The sequence below is a fragment of the Erinaceus europaeus genome, chromosome 7 (genome assembly GCF_950295315.1).
Source record: "Erinaceus europaeus chromosome 7, mEriEur2.1, whole genome shotgun sequence".
Classification (NCBI taxonomy): domain Eukaryota; kingdom Metazoa; phylum Chordata; class Mammalia; order Eulipotyphla; family Erinaceidae; genus Erinaceus; species Erinaceus europaeus.
This window is the reverse complement of record NC_080168.1, coordinates 110,932,304-110,944,790: the sequence shown is the minus strand read 5'-3', so window position 1 is coordinate 110,944,790 and position 12,487 is coordinate 110,932,304. Positions and strand designations below refer to the sequence as shown.

The following is a 12,487-nucleotide window of genomic DNA, read 5'->3' as shown; positions in this document are numbered from 1 at the left end:
TCAAGGGCTGGAGGACTCACTCTTCTCCAGCGGCTTGCAATATCCTAAGACCCGAGCTTTCCCTCCTAACCTTCCCTCTCCTCCTAAAATTGCTTGGGGGTCGGGGGTGGGGTCTCCGAGGCTGGTTATTCTTGATGAAGGGGTTTTGGTGTCCCTGCCTTCTAGTCGCTAAATTTTGGCCACTGGCGCCCCTAATAAATGGAACTGTAAAATTGCCGGGTTAATTAAATCTATATCTCATTGCAAATATGTATAGTTAATGTCCTTATATAAACCTGGGAAAGAACGTAACATTAATTTTATTTATGACTAAGCCACCCTATACCCAGATCCTTCCCTCCATTAAACAACCCCCCCCCAAGACTGAGGGACCTGGAGGAGGAAGCCTGGTCTAGCACCAGGCACCCCAGGCTGGAGAAGGAGCCCCAGGGATGGGGTGGGCTGCTCTTGCTCTTTGTTTCTCCCTGGGGCCTGCGAAGCCGGGTCCACATAGTGGTTCTCCACTTGGACCTGACCTGACACTTCACAGGAGGGAAGCCAGGGCTTCTGCACCATCTCCAGTCCAGACCCTTGGCTTCCAGCTGGCAGTCCTGCACAACCCACCTGACCACACCAGCCTGACTGCAGGGGGCAGGGTCACAGGGCCCAGTCTAGACTGACCAGCCCAGCCCTCTGTGCCGGCTCTCCTCTTTCTACCTTGACCTTGGATTGGGGAAAATCAGCTTACCAACCAGAGCAGGCTCTTTGCAAGACACCCCCCTTTTCCTGGGGTCTCCTTATCCCCCCCCCCCCATTGCTGCTCTCAAGGCACACTCAAGTTAGCCTGCTTCAAATATTTTGGCACTTTCCTGAAGATCCTTCCCTTCCACTGCCAAGCCGATCAAACTCTAAGGTGGCCCTTCCAGATGAAGAGGATACTGATAAGAATCAGGCATCTCATCCTACCCCCCCCCCCATCCTGTGCTGGCACCCACTAAGCACCACCATTCCCCTAGGGGAAACTGAGGGAGCTGTGGATACAGACCTGGCCCTGGAGGAGTCCGTGGGTCCTGCTTAGATGGGGCAGCTCTGCATGGGCAGGCCAGGTGCAGTGTGGGGCAGGGACACCCCAGCATTTAAGATCCGAGGTACAGGCAGGAAAGCAGGAGACACTGCAGCCCTGACCCCCCCCACACCCCTTCTTCCAATGGAGGCCCAGTACCCAAATGGAACTTGACTGGATTCCACATAGATATTCCCTGGAAAAGGGGCGACTCGGTTCAGCCACTAAACTGGTCACTAGTGGCCCGATGAGCAGGGAGATTGGGAGGGATGAAGAGGGGGAGCTTTTGAAAAACTTGTAAATTGTTGGTGCCCATCCCTCTGGAAAGAAAAACAGGACCATTTTAGAAACAACCCACGCTAGCTACAACGGAGTGACCTAGAGAAAGCTGTAGCAGTTACTGTGGTGTCCAGCTGGGGACTAGGCGACTACCAGTTCCTGAGACTCTGTCCCTCGCTGTGGCTTGATCTAGGCGCCCAGGGGCCGGGGCAGCCGGGCTGGGGCTCCGCTGGGAAGGTCCCGCCTCTGGGGCAGCGCCGCAGGCGCCCCCGCGTTGTGTTCTGCGTATGAGAGCTTCTGAGCTTTCTTAGCCGGAATCATATGCCTACCCTCCAACCCTTCCTTGAAAACCTCTCGGAAGCTTTTTATTTACGTTACACATTGAGATCTCAGTTTCTTCTGCTGCCCTTGCTTCCCTCCTTTTATTTTTCTCCGTTTCTCCCCCCCCCCCACAGATTGCATCTCCTCCCGTCTGTCAGTGTATGTCATTTTTTTTTTGGGGGGGGGGTCGTCGTGCTCCCCTCCCCTCTAGGCTTGAGGGAGATTTTTCTCGCAGCCAGCGCGCATCGCGGCGGGCTCCTTCCAGCCGGGAACCGAGGGGAGCAGCCAGGACCGCGGCGCGCCCCCACCCAGCGCGGCTGCTCCATCCCTTCCCCTCTCCCCGGCTCATTTATTAAGCGGGAGAATCGGTTGCTCCCCCCGCCCCACATCCTAAGCTCGAAGCCTCACTCCTGACACTCGGGCAGCGGGGCGGGAGGGGGGTCACTCTCCACCCTGCGCCTCCGACTCCGAGGAGGCGGCGCCCAGGATCCATCCTCGACTGGCTGGATCCCTTCGCCACAGCCAAATACAGGCCCTCCCTCTTCCCGCCCTTCCCAGGGGCCCGCCTGGGGGGGCGTGACCTTGTCCCTTTAAATCCCCCAGGCTCCGCCCATTTATCACTGCGGCGGCCCAATCAGCAGCGAGTCTCTTCCTCTCCTCCCCGCCCCGCCTGAGGGGTGGGAACCCCGGGAGACCGGACCCCGGAGTCACGTGCGCGGGCAGCGTCACGTGGGCGCAGGGGGGCACGGGGAGGGGGGAAGGCGGATTTCTTAATGAAGTGTCTCCGCATGCGTAGACAGCGGGGGGGGGGGGGGTAGGGAGCCAGGAGCCGAGGAGCGAGGGAGGGAGGGGAGCCCCGGGAGGAGGAGGGGGAGGAGAGGGAGGAGGGGGGAGGGGAGGCAGCGAGGTGTCTCCCCAGATCGCTGCCTCTGGCAAGTGGAGTTTTTAAAAAGCTCGGGCAGATCATGTCATGACGACTTCGCTGCTGCTGCACCCGCGCTGGCCCGAGAGCCTTATGTACGTCTATGAGGACAGCGCGGCCGAGGGCGGCGGCGGCGGCGCGGGCGGAGCGGGGGGCGGCTGCGGCGGAGCGAGCCCCGGCAAGGCCCCCAGCATGGACGGGCTGGGCAGCGGCTGCCCGACCAGCCACTGCCGGGACCTGCTCCCGCACCCCGTGCTGGGCCGCCCGCCCGCACCCCTGGGCGCCCCCCAGGGCTCCGTCTACACGGACATCCCGGCCCCTGAGGCAGCTCGCCAGTGCGCCCCGCCGCCCGCGCCCCCCACCTCGTCCAGCGCCGCCACCCTGGGCTATGGCTACCCCTTCGGCGGCAGCTACTACGGCTGCCGCCTGTCGCACAACGTGAACCTGCAGCAGAAGCCCTGCGCCTACCACCCAGGCGACAAGTACCCGGAGCCGTCGGGCGCGCTGCCCGGCGACGACCTGTCCTCCAGGGCCAAGGAGTTCGCCTTCTACCCCAGCTTCGCCAGCTCCTACCAGGCGATGCCCGGCTACCTGGACGTGTCGGTGGTGCCGGGGATCAGTGGGCACCCGGAGCCGCGCCACGACGCGCTCATCCCCGTCGAAGGCTACCAGCACTGGGCTCTCTCCAACGGCTGGGACAGTCAGGTGTACTGCTCCAAGGAGCAGTCGCAGTCCGCCCACCTCTGGAAGTCTCCCTTCCCAGGTAAGGACGGGGCCCGAGCCCGCCGCCGCCGCCGCCGCCGCCCGCCTGCCCCGGGGCTCCGCGCCCCAGCCACCCCCGCCGTCTGGCCCTGGCGCGCCGGCTCCGCGGGGCCGCGAGGGAGCCGGCCGGGCGAGCCGCTGAGGAATGCGCGGGGGAAATCTGCTCCGACACGTTCTCCGGAGCGGCCCGGCCCGGCCCGGCCGAGGGTGAGGCAATCACAGGCGCCCGAGCGCCGGCCGCCCCGCCGGCTCTGCTCCAGACTGGAGCTCGCCGTCTCCTGCCCTGCCGGCCGGCGCCCCCCCCCCCTACAACCCGCTTAGGGCCGGGAAGGGGAGTGGGGTGGGCCTTGGGTGCCGAGGCCTCCATCCACAGCCAGCAGGACAGACCTACCCGGAAAGGGGGCCAAGTGAGAACCCACACACATTTCCTTGGCTTCGATTTTTTTTTCCAAGCTCGCTCAGAACAAGGTAGTTTTGATTTTTTAATTTGTCTTAATTAGGGTTTAATTTGCAGGGGTCTCCAGACTCACAGGATTCCCCTCTTTGATTTATTTTTAATTTGGCCGCGAAGCTTCTAAATGAGCTTAAAAAAAAAAACTCACAAAGGGGTGTGGAGAGATAGGAGTCTGCATGTCTCTCCCGGGGTATATTCTCTGCCTTCCTGTACACTAAGCTCAGAATCTCCGTGTGTCCCCACTGCCAGCCCTCCCCAGGTGGGGAGAAAGACTGATACCGCTGCAGACCCAGAAAGGACATGGGGGAGGGGAGAGAACTATTCTGGTAGGATTTGGGGAGCAGGCCCTAGTGGGGACCCCAGCCCCCATCTTGCCTGGCTATGTGTGTAGTATATGTGGGGTGGGGGCTCACCTGTGTCCTGTTTCCTTTCCAATTGAGGCTATCTCTGCCCCCAGAGAATTCTTAACCCTTCTCACACCATCACCACCACCACCACCATAACCCAGGTAGGAAAGGCCAGCCCCAGATTTCTCAGAACCACCCGAGGCAGTCTGGATTTCAAGCTATATGGAGAAATCACATTTAGGGTCTGTGAACGCCAAGCTTGAATCTACTCTGACCATAAGCAGAGCTCAGGGGAGAGGACTGACTGACAGGCTCCCTCCCCAGCCCAGGTATTAGGATTGGGGGTAGGGGTGGGGGTTGGGGATAAGCTACAGATTCTGTCTACCCGTAGTACCCAGACACCCCCATCCCCAGCTCCACAAGATGGCTCAGGTACATTTTCACTGGAAAGTATAGACTTGAAGAAGCCCTCCATCCTCTGTGTGGGCCCAAGATTCCTTCTCATCCAGGATCTGAGCAGAGATAGACTGAAAAAAAAAAAAAATCACTGAGTGATGTTAGAAAGTGTAGCCAATGCCATTCCTGTAAAGATCATGAAACTGCTCAGCACACCACAAGGAAATGTCTGGGTGTGAGCCACACTGAGCACCCCATCTCTGGCTTCCAGGAGACTTAAGACTGGTAGAATTTTAGAGCATGGTATTGTGCACTATCCTGTGTTGGCCACAGTATTTTAATTAGAATACAGTATACATTTTGTTATTAGTTGTTGGTGTGAATCACAGAATAATGTGCTTTTAGGGAGCTCTGCAGCTGTGCATTCAAGAGAGATATCCCTTCCATTTCCCATCTCACCCAGGAAGAAAACTCCATAGGAAATGGGGGGTCCCCCCCCCGCAGGAATTTCTGGAGCCGAGGGAGGCAGTAGGTCATGCCAAGGGGCCAGAAGGCAGGGAGCAGACACCCAGCAGGTCCAATGTGGGTGGAGGCACAGGTCTGGGGCAGGTCTGTGGATTTTGTGTGAAGAAATTGAGGAGAGGAAGCTGTTCTGTCATCTGTGCATGCATATGCGGAGCATGGTAGAAATATTTTTTTCAGGACTGAAAAATCTTAAGAACTCTCAGGGAAAACAAAATATTAAAAATAAACTTTTAGATTTCAGCTTCCTAGAGAAAAAAAATAGCTTAATTTTGAAAAGAAAGAAAGAAGCAAGGAAGCCCAGTTGAGATTTACCACACTTGCAAATGACAGCATGGGAATGAATGTTAGTTACTCAGTGTGGGTCAGTGCTCATACAGTGACTGTGTGGACATGGTTTCAGGGCTGATGTGTCTCCATGGGTGCAGAGAGCCAGGCAAGAGGCAGATGAAAAAGAAATTACCTTCAGACACCCTCCATCTTTGTACCCACACAGAGATCTTTTAGAAGTAGTGAGATTTCCCGATAACTCTGTCTATGCAATTGTGGTTTGCTTACCAGCATCTAGGCATAAACACTACTGTCTCTCTTAAGCGCCTCTGGCTCTGAGAAACCTCATGTATGGCAGTCTGGGCTGGTGTGTGAGGTGCAGGCAATTGGTCAGAAAGATTCAGATAATTAGGCCCAAGGTGTGTTGTGGCTTCTTCCTTCCCCCAATTATACGGACCCTGTTTCATTGCTTTTCCGCCCCCCTCATGGTGCATAGTGACATTTTTTACCAAGCAAAGCAGAATTCCAAGACAAGAGTCAGCAGAAATTCCAAGAGAGAATTAGAGCAAAAGCTGTACTGGGGGAGACATAGGGAGAGACACAGGCAGACAGAGACAAAATTCAAGGAAGGAACACAAGAGAGAAAGACACTAGACTCCTTGGACCACACTGGAAGAGTCTGTTAAGAAGTCTTTGGATTTTGATTGAGAAGAGGAACTAGGAGTTGTAATTGTCCTCTTTCAAGAGCAAGTTGGCAGCAGAACCCAGAACCCCCAGGAAGAAGCCAAAGCTTCTGACTTTTACTCTCTTTTCAAAGGTCCCCAAGCATGAAATGGTGTGTGTGTGTGTGTGTGTGTGTGTGTGTGTGTGTGTGTGTGTGTGTGTCAGTCTGTCCGTCCATATGTCCGGGCAGACTGGAGGAAGATTAGGAAAGGTCTAATTGTAGAATGAATAGTCAAGCCCCCCCCACACACACACACACTTACTTAGGCAATATTGACACAACTCTTAAATCAAAGCTTCCAAATATTTCCACATCTGTAGATTCCACCTTCTTCCCAGACGAGACAGACACAGCAGATAACCAAAGGGGACTACTTTGAGAAGCAAGACCCAGTTTGGTCTGGTCCATGATAAAAGGTGGCTAAATTAATTCTTGGCATCCTGTAGAGAGAAATAGCCAAATGTCTATACCAGCTGTCTCCAGTCTTTGGGGTTGTGCTTATGAAGCTTCACTGGAAATTTAGAACTGGGGTTAAGAGAGCTCAAAATGGGGTAGGTAAAGTGTAAGTATTTACAGAAAGTGAGATTTTTAAAAATCAGGAATCTGATAAATTTGTAATTAGTGACTTCAGGACTCTGAACCTACCTTAACCCCACTTGACTCTCCAGGAAAAAGGAGGTGTTTTCAAAGTTGGATTGTACCAGGCACCCTATTTCCATTTCAGAACTTACTGTGTCATTACATTGAGTCAGAAAAGCTGGCCTTAAAATCTGACTCTGTCCCTCTTTTTACCAACTCCAAACCTCAGAGTCCTCATCTTATAAAAAAATGGATTTTAATAAAAATGAGCCTAGAAAAAAATGGTGTGACCATTAAAAAAAACACGCCCAAGCATCACCATTTACCCTTTTTCTTTTACTTTTGTCCCAGAATAATTAATTTACCAAGTCACAGTTACAGCTACAAGAGAAAAAAAAATTGAGAACTGAGAGATTTAAAAAATTCTAGCAAAAATTCTTTTAACTTAAACTATTTTATTAAAAAATTTTCAGATTATTTTTTTACAGCTAACCTATTCCTGCATACGCAGAGAAATGTGGTGAGTTTAACATTTTTCCTGAGAAACTGTATCTACAGACAGACAAAGCAGGCCATTGGAGTTCCCTGTTCCCATATTCTCTTATTTTCTGTCGAATTTGACTGTGGCTATTTTTTTAGACAAGGGTACCGGGGAGCAAGCAGGCCCAAGGAAGTAGTCCCTGCAGGGAAGGTGTTTCATGAGAATAGAGTGAGAACAAACATTTTAGGTAGAGTTTCCTTCTGGGATGTGTTTCTCTTTCCAAAGAGTAATAGGAATGAAAAACCCCAGATATTCAGTCCTAGGTGACTTCTGTCTGAAGTAGTGTCACTGTTATGTTTTTATATCATGCAGAAAACCTACCTAGTTCCATTTTCCCCCTTCAAAGTGATGCTTTTGTCTTTTTATCGATAGAGGAAAGGATGGAGGGGGAGATAAGTACCATACATTATTTTTGAGTTTCCTATGAAATTCTCAGAGCACATAGGAATCAAACTTGTAGCGGGTGTGATGCAAATTTTCTGAGGGTCTAGGGAGAGGAATTCTGCGTGGAGTAGAGGCAGTGCCTTGTAGGAATGGCAAGGATAGTAAAGGGGGTCGAGCAGAATTTGCTTTGTTTTGGTCATCGGACATTTGTGAGGACAGGATACCAAGTTCTTTTTATAGAAGGCAGGTGGACAGCTGGTTTTGAACCCAAGAAGGGTTCTCCTGGTTGCCTTCTCTACTGGGCAGACCCTCAACTTCCAGGCCCCCGAGTCCCTGCAGCTCAGGGCCAGAGCTCCCACCTTGTGTGGTTTGAAGTGACTCACAACTTTGGACTGAATGGATGATTGGCTCAAAGGCAGGTTCTATTCAGCTAGGGCCTTTCTTTCTATCTACTAGTGCTTCACAGATTCCTAGGTTCCTGGGGCTGTGGGCTAACTTACAGCTGAATGTGTCTCTCCCTGACATTGAGGCAGAGCATAAGCTTCCCAGAGGATCTGATCTAACTGCAGGAAAGACGGGCTTTGCAGAGTACCTGCAATACTGAAAGTTCACAAGCCAGGGTGGAATTTGGAGTGAGTTCCCTTCCCAGGGCACAGCAATTCTAACTGGGTTCTGTGTGTGTGGACCCATATTGGAACCTGAGGCAAAAAGGGCAATCAGCAATACTGATTTTGGGCCCTTTTAAATTTTAATCCCTTCCCTGGTATTATTTTTTATTTATTTTGATTTTTTATAATAAGATTGAATTACAGTATTGTTTATCTTGATGACTGTGTTTGGGGCGCCCCCTTCCTTAAATTTTACTGAGGTGGCCTCCCTTCCACATAGCCTTGCTAATAACGACCTGGGCAGAAAGCTGTGCTTACCTCCCTCTCACCTTCTCTCCCCTCCCTCCCCAGACGTGGTTCCCCTTCAGCCTGAGGTGAGCAGCTACCGGCGTGGGCGCAAGAAACGGGTGCCCTACACCAAGGTGCAGCTGAAGGAGCTAGAGAAGGAGTACGCGGCCAGCAAGTTCATCACCAAAGAGAAGCGCCGGCGCATCTCAGCCACTACGAACCTCTCCGAGCGCCAAGTCACCATCTGGTTCCAGAACCGGCGGGTCAAAGAGAAAAAGGTGGTCAGCAAATCGAAAGCACCTCATCTCCACTCCACCTGACCGCCTGCTGCTCCACCAGCGGTTCTGCCCCGTCTATTTATGTCGCTGCTTTGTACCACAATGGAGCCCACAGAAGGACCCTTTGCTGATGCAGACAGATATTTAATATTAACAAGCAAGATGACTCCTGCTGTAGGGAGGCAGAGAGGAATGGAGGTCCCACACCTGACCCCACCCTCAAACCCCACCCCTTTTAGACGGGGCTTACCGGGACTTTGGAAGTGGGGCTAGGTGGGCCTGGTAGCAAGGCTGCCTGTCCTCGCTCCCCTTGCCCGCATCCCTTGCCTGGTCTGAAAGCCTATGGAAAGCAGAGAAGAGCTCAACTATTCCAACCGAAGCAGGGATGGGGGATCCCCATCCACCCCCTTCTTGCTTGAGCAGCTAGAGCCCTGTTGAGGGCTCTGTGGCACTGACAGGGTGCAGGGTCTAGTGGGCAGCAGTGTCCTTCTCCCAGTCCCACCTGCTCCCCACTCCAAAGGTTCTCCTTAGTTAAGCAGTGAGAAGATTTCCCAGTGAAGGTTTTCTGTCTCTGTGTTTTCTGTGTCTCTGTCTCGGGGGACTTTCCAAGTCCCACTAATAGATAGTGGCTAGGGGTCTGGCATTGTGAGTGGAGTGCTGGCGGCTTTCTGGCTTTTGTTCTTCCTTTCCTGTCCCATCAAAAGCTGGAACTGACCAAGGAGCTACCTATCCCCTAGAAACCATTAAACTGAATTTCTCTGGAGCCACCTTTGCCCACTCTCTGCCTCTGCCATTTTGCTCCAGGGTCACCATTCTGAAATCAAAGGACAGAAACTCCAGCCAAGCTGCTAATGTGTCTCTTCTCTCCTCTGTCTTTCTTTGGTGAGGTTGGGGGGAGTCAGACCAGGGGCAGAACATAACTGGGTTTTTTTTCCCCCTAAAGAAAGGGCAAGCCTCTCTTCCAAGGGTCCAGACAGTCCCCAGAATCCCCTTCTCCCTTTCAGCAGTAGCTCAGAAAAGAGGCCTCCCACTTTCACTTTTTCTGAGTGTGCAGAAGAAAGCGGGCTTCTTCTAGGAGGCCAAACTGGGCCCCAATTAGTCAGCTAAGGTCTATCCTGTCTAACGTTTCCCTCCTTTAAGACCAGTTTGGTGCTGGGGACCCCTTACCTCCCTTCCCATGGGCACATTACAAAACAGTGTTCTTTTGAAATGTTCATCAGAAATAGGCTTTTTTAAAAAAATAAAAACAATGTTGTGTATCTGTATATAGTATTGTGATGTCTGAATGACAATGTACTGAATGCAAAAAAAGAAAAAAATCACAAACCTGTTTTTAAAATAAAATCTTTTTTTTTTGCCTTGATTTTATTGCTCAAGATTCCTCCTCAAGCCCCTTCTGTCCACTGCCCCCCCCCCAGCTGGGTAGATTCCAGACCCATATTTTATTCCACTGAAGGGTTTTCAAGTTAGTTATTTGGGTGGGTGATACCTGGGAAGAATATACAACACACACACACACACACTTTTTTTTTTTGATAGGAGGAAAAGTAAAGAGAAATGTATTAATAACATACACCTCCCTTATTCACAGAGACTCAGCAGAGCTGAGTAGGTAATTCACAGGCTTTTCAGACAGCTTCTTTCCTCATGGTGACCAAAACAGATGGGTGTATCTGAGGAAAGGAGAGAGTCTGTGACTTGAAAAGCCAGGAAGCAGGTTAGTGAGAAAAGTATGCAGTTGCTCATTTATATTAGCAGTTGGGGTAGAGATCTGCTTCTGGATGCTGAGGAGGCAGGATCCTGGCTAGAAGTTAGACATTATGGTGGGGCTGGTGGCTGAGATAGTGGTGGGAAACTGACCATAGGTTCCTGGGGTGCTACTCTTCCCAGAGGGTCGCAAATTTCTCCAGCTAGCTCGGGGCTAGGGAGAAAGCCTGCCCTGCAGGTTTAGGCTGGTCGGTATGAGCTCAGCATTTTCCTAGATTTAGATCTAGTTTCCTAGATTGCAGGCTTGCTTCCTTCCCCATCTACCTGTGCAGAGAGCTTGAGCCACTAAGACTCCTTGGGGTCCCCAGTTCACTAAACTAGCCCCACTTTTACTTTTCAGCATCCCTGGGAACCCCAATCTTCCAGGCAATCAGGAACAATCTTGTAGACTCTGCCACTAATTTGTTTTCCTTGTCGCGTCTATCCCTGCCTATCTCCCTATCTGGCTGAGTTAATGAGATCGTTAAGTTGTCAGGTTAAGAGACTTTAACAAAGCAATATAGCCTAAAACAATGTTATCTCAGATTAAATCTTTACTGTAGTAATTTTTATTTATATATGATTTTTTCACTCTCCCAAGACACAGAAAAGGCTGGAGGCATCTCATCGGGTTGGAAATCAAGAGTTCTCCAATCCTCCTCTGCCTGGTGGCTGAAGTTTTCAGAATGTAATTTGAATAATGTTTCTGGGGGTGAGCAGACACATACAGGGGTGTGTGCACACACAGTCTGAGAGACAAGGAGCCCAAGGAAGCTGCCCTGTGTGCTACATCTACTTCTGCGCAGCCTCCACTTCAGTTCTGCCTTCACTACCTCAGAATTGTATGCTGGGTGGGGGCTGAGGGTGGGGAGCTTTGGGGGGCCCAGGAAATCTCCCAAGAATAAAATGTATTCTTAATTCCAGCTCCCTTTCCTCTCCCCCACCCACTCACCACACCAACCTCTCTCCATACCCTCAGACTCCCCTGAGACAGGAAGAGTTTGAGACTACCAGTGTGTATTGGCTAGAAAGGACTTTGGGTGAGCAAGAAACCAGGGATCCTCCCGCCTTGACTTGAGAGTGTTTTTATGTAGGGTGCTGTGGGCACCCTGGAAGTTGCAAACTCAGTGGGGAAAGAGAGGTCTAAAGCTGCCAGAGGGATTCTCCCACTGGTGTGTGAGTGTTTGTGGACACACATACAAGAGACAGACAAAGGAGCAAGGTTGCCTGCTCTGAAGGCCCATTCCAAGGGCCAGAAGAAGGTGATGGGAAAAAGAAGAAGGAACACTGTGTGCAGGCTTTTCAGGGCTGCCGTGTGAGCCAGCAGCCCAGGCAAAGGCTATTGGCCCTTTGAGTCCTCCTCTGCCTCCTGTGCCAGGGTGTTTAGGACCCTCTGGAACACCACATTAAATATGCTTGGGTTGATTTCCCCAAGCTCCCTCTCCCATAAGATGACTGACAGCCCCCACATTACACAGGGTGGGTGTGGGGGCAGGGGTGGGAGCTGGAGCAAGCGCCTTTGTGGAGCATTTTCCCCAGTCTCTCCTGAGTGTAACGTGAGTAAAGGCTGCTGTGGGTCAGCACACATCTCAGGGTGCAGAGTGAGCATTTTATCTCCCTTATTCAATATTATAAACAGCAGTGCTGGCAGTCAGGGAGGTGGCTCCAAGGAATGTAGGGACCCCGGTGGGCACAGGTCCCAGGCTGGCTCCACATCTGCCAGAACTGTACACTGGTGCTCTCTCTCTCTGATTAAGTATATTAATTAATCAATCAATCTTTTCTTTGAAAAGTTGCTTGTTCCCAATTCACTGTTTCGGTGTTTGTGTGAGGATGATGCTGCAATGACAATGCAGGTGCAAGGAGAGAGGAGAGAGCTGAAGGGCCAAGGGCACAGAAGCTCCCCCCAGACACAATCCTTCTCTGGGACTGAAGCTACAATTCCCCCTCACTTCATCTGGAGGACCCTCTCTGATCCCTCTGCACCCCCCCCCAGCACAACACAGCGCAGGGGTGTCCAGATG

General features: G+C 51.8%; 1 protein-coding gene across 1 annotated transcript; it reads left to right on the top strand.

The window, feature by feature from the left end:
* Window positions 1–2,537: 2,537 nt before the first annotated feature.
* HOXC13 (homeobox C13) lies at window positions 2,538–9,967 on the top strand. Its single transcript, XM_007518161.2, has 2 exons — window positions 2,538–3,327; window positions 8,503–9,967. Exons 1-2 carry the CDS (start codon window positions 2,613–2,615, stop codon window positions 8,757–8,759), a joined length of 972 nt encoding a protein of 323 aa, XP_007518223.1. The 5' UTR covers window positions 2,538–2,612; the 3' UTR covers window positions 8,760–9,967.
* Window positions 9,968–12,487: the final 2,520 nt, after the last annotated feature.

Excerpts from the sequence above, each read along its gene's own strand:
- HOXC13 (XM_007518161.2), top strand. The coding sequence starts at position 2,613 with ATGACGACTTCGCTGCTGCTGCACCCGCGCTGGCCCGAGAGCCTTATG. Across the intron at positions 3,328-8,502 it reads CTGGAAGTCTCCCTTCCCAG|ACGTGGTTCCCCTTCAGCCT; the intron begins GTAAGGACGGGG and ends CTCCCTCCCCAG.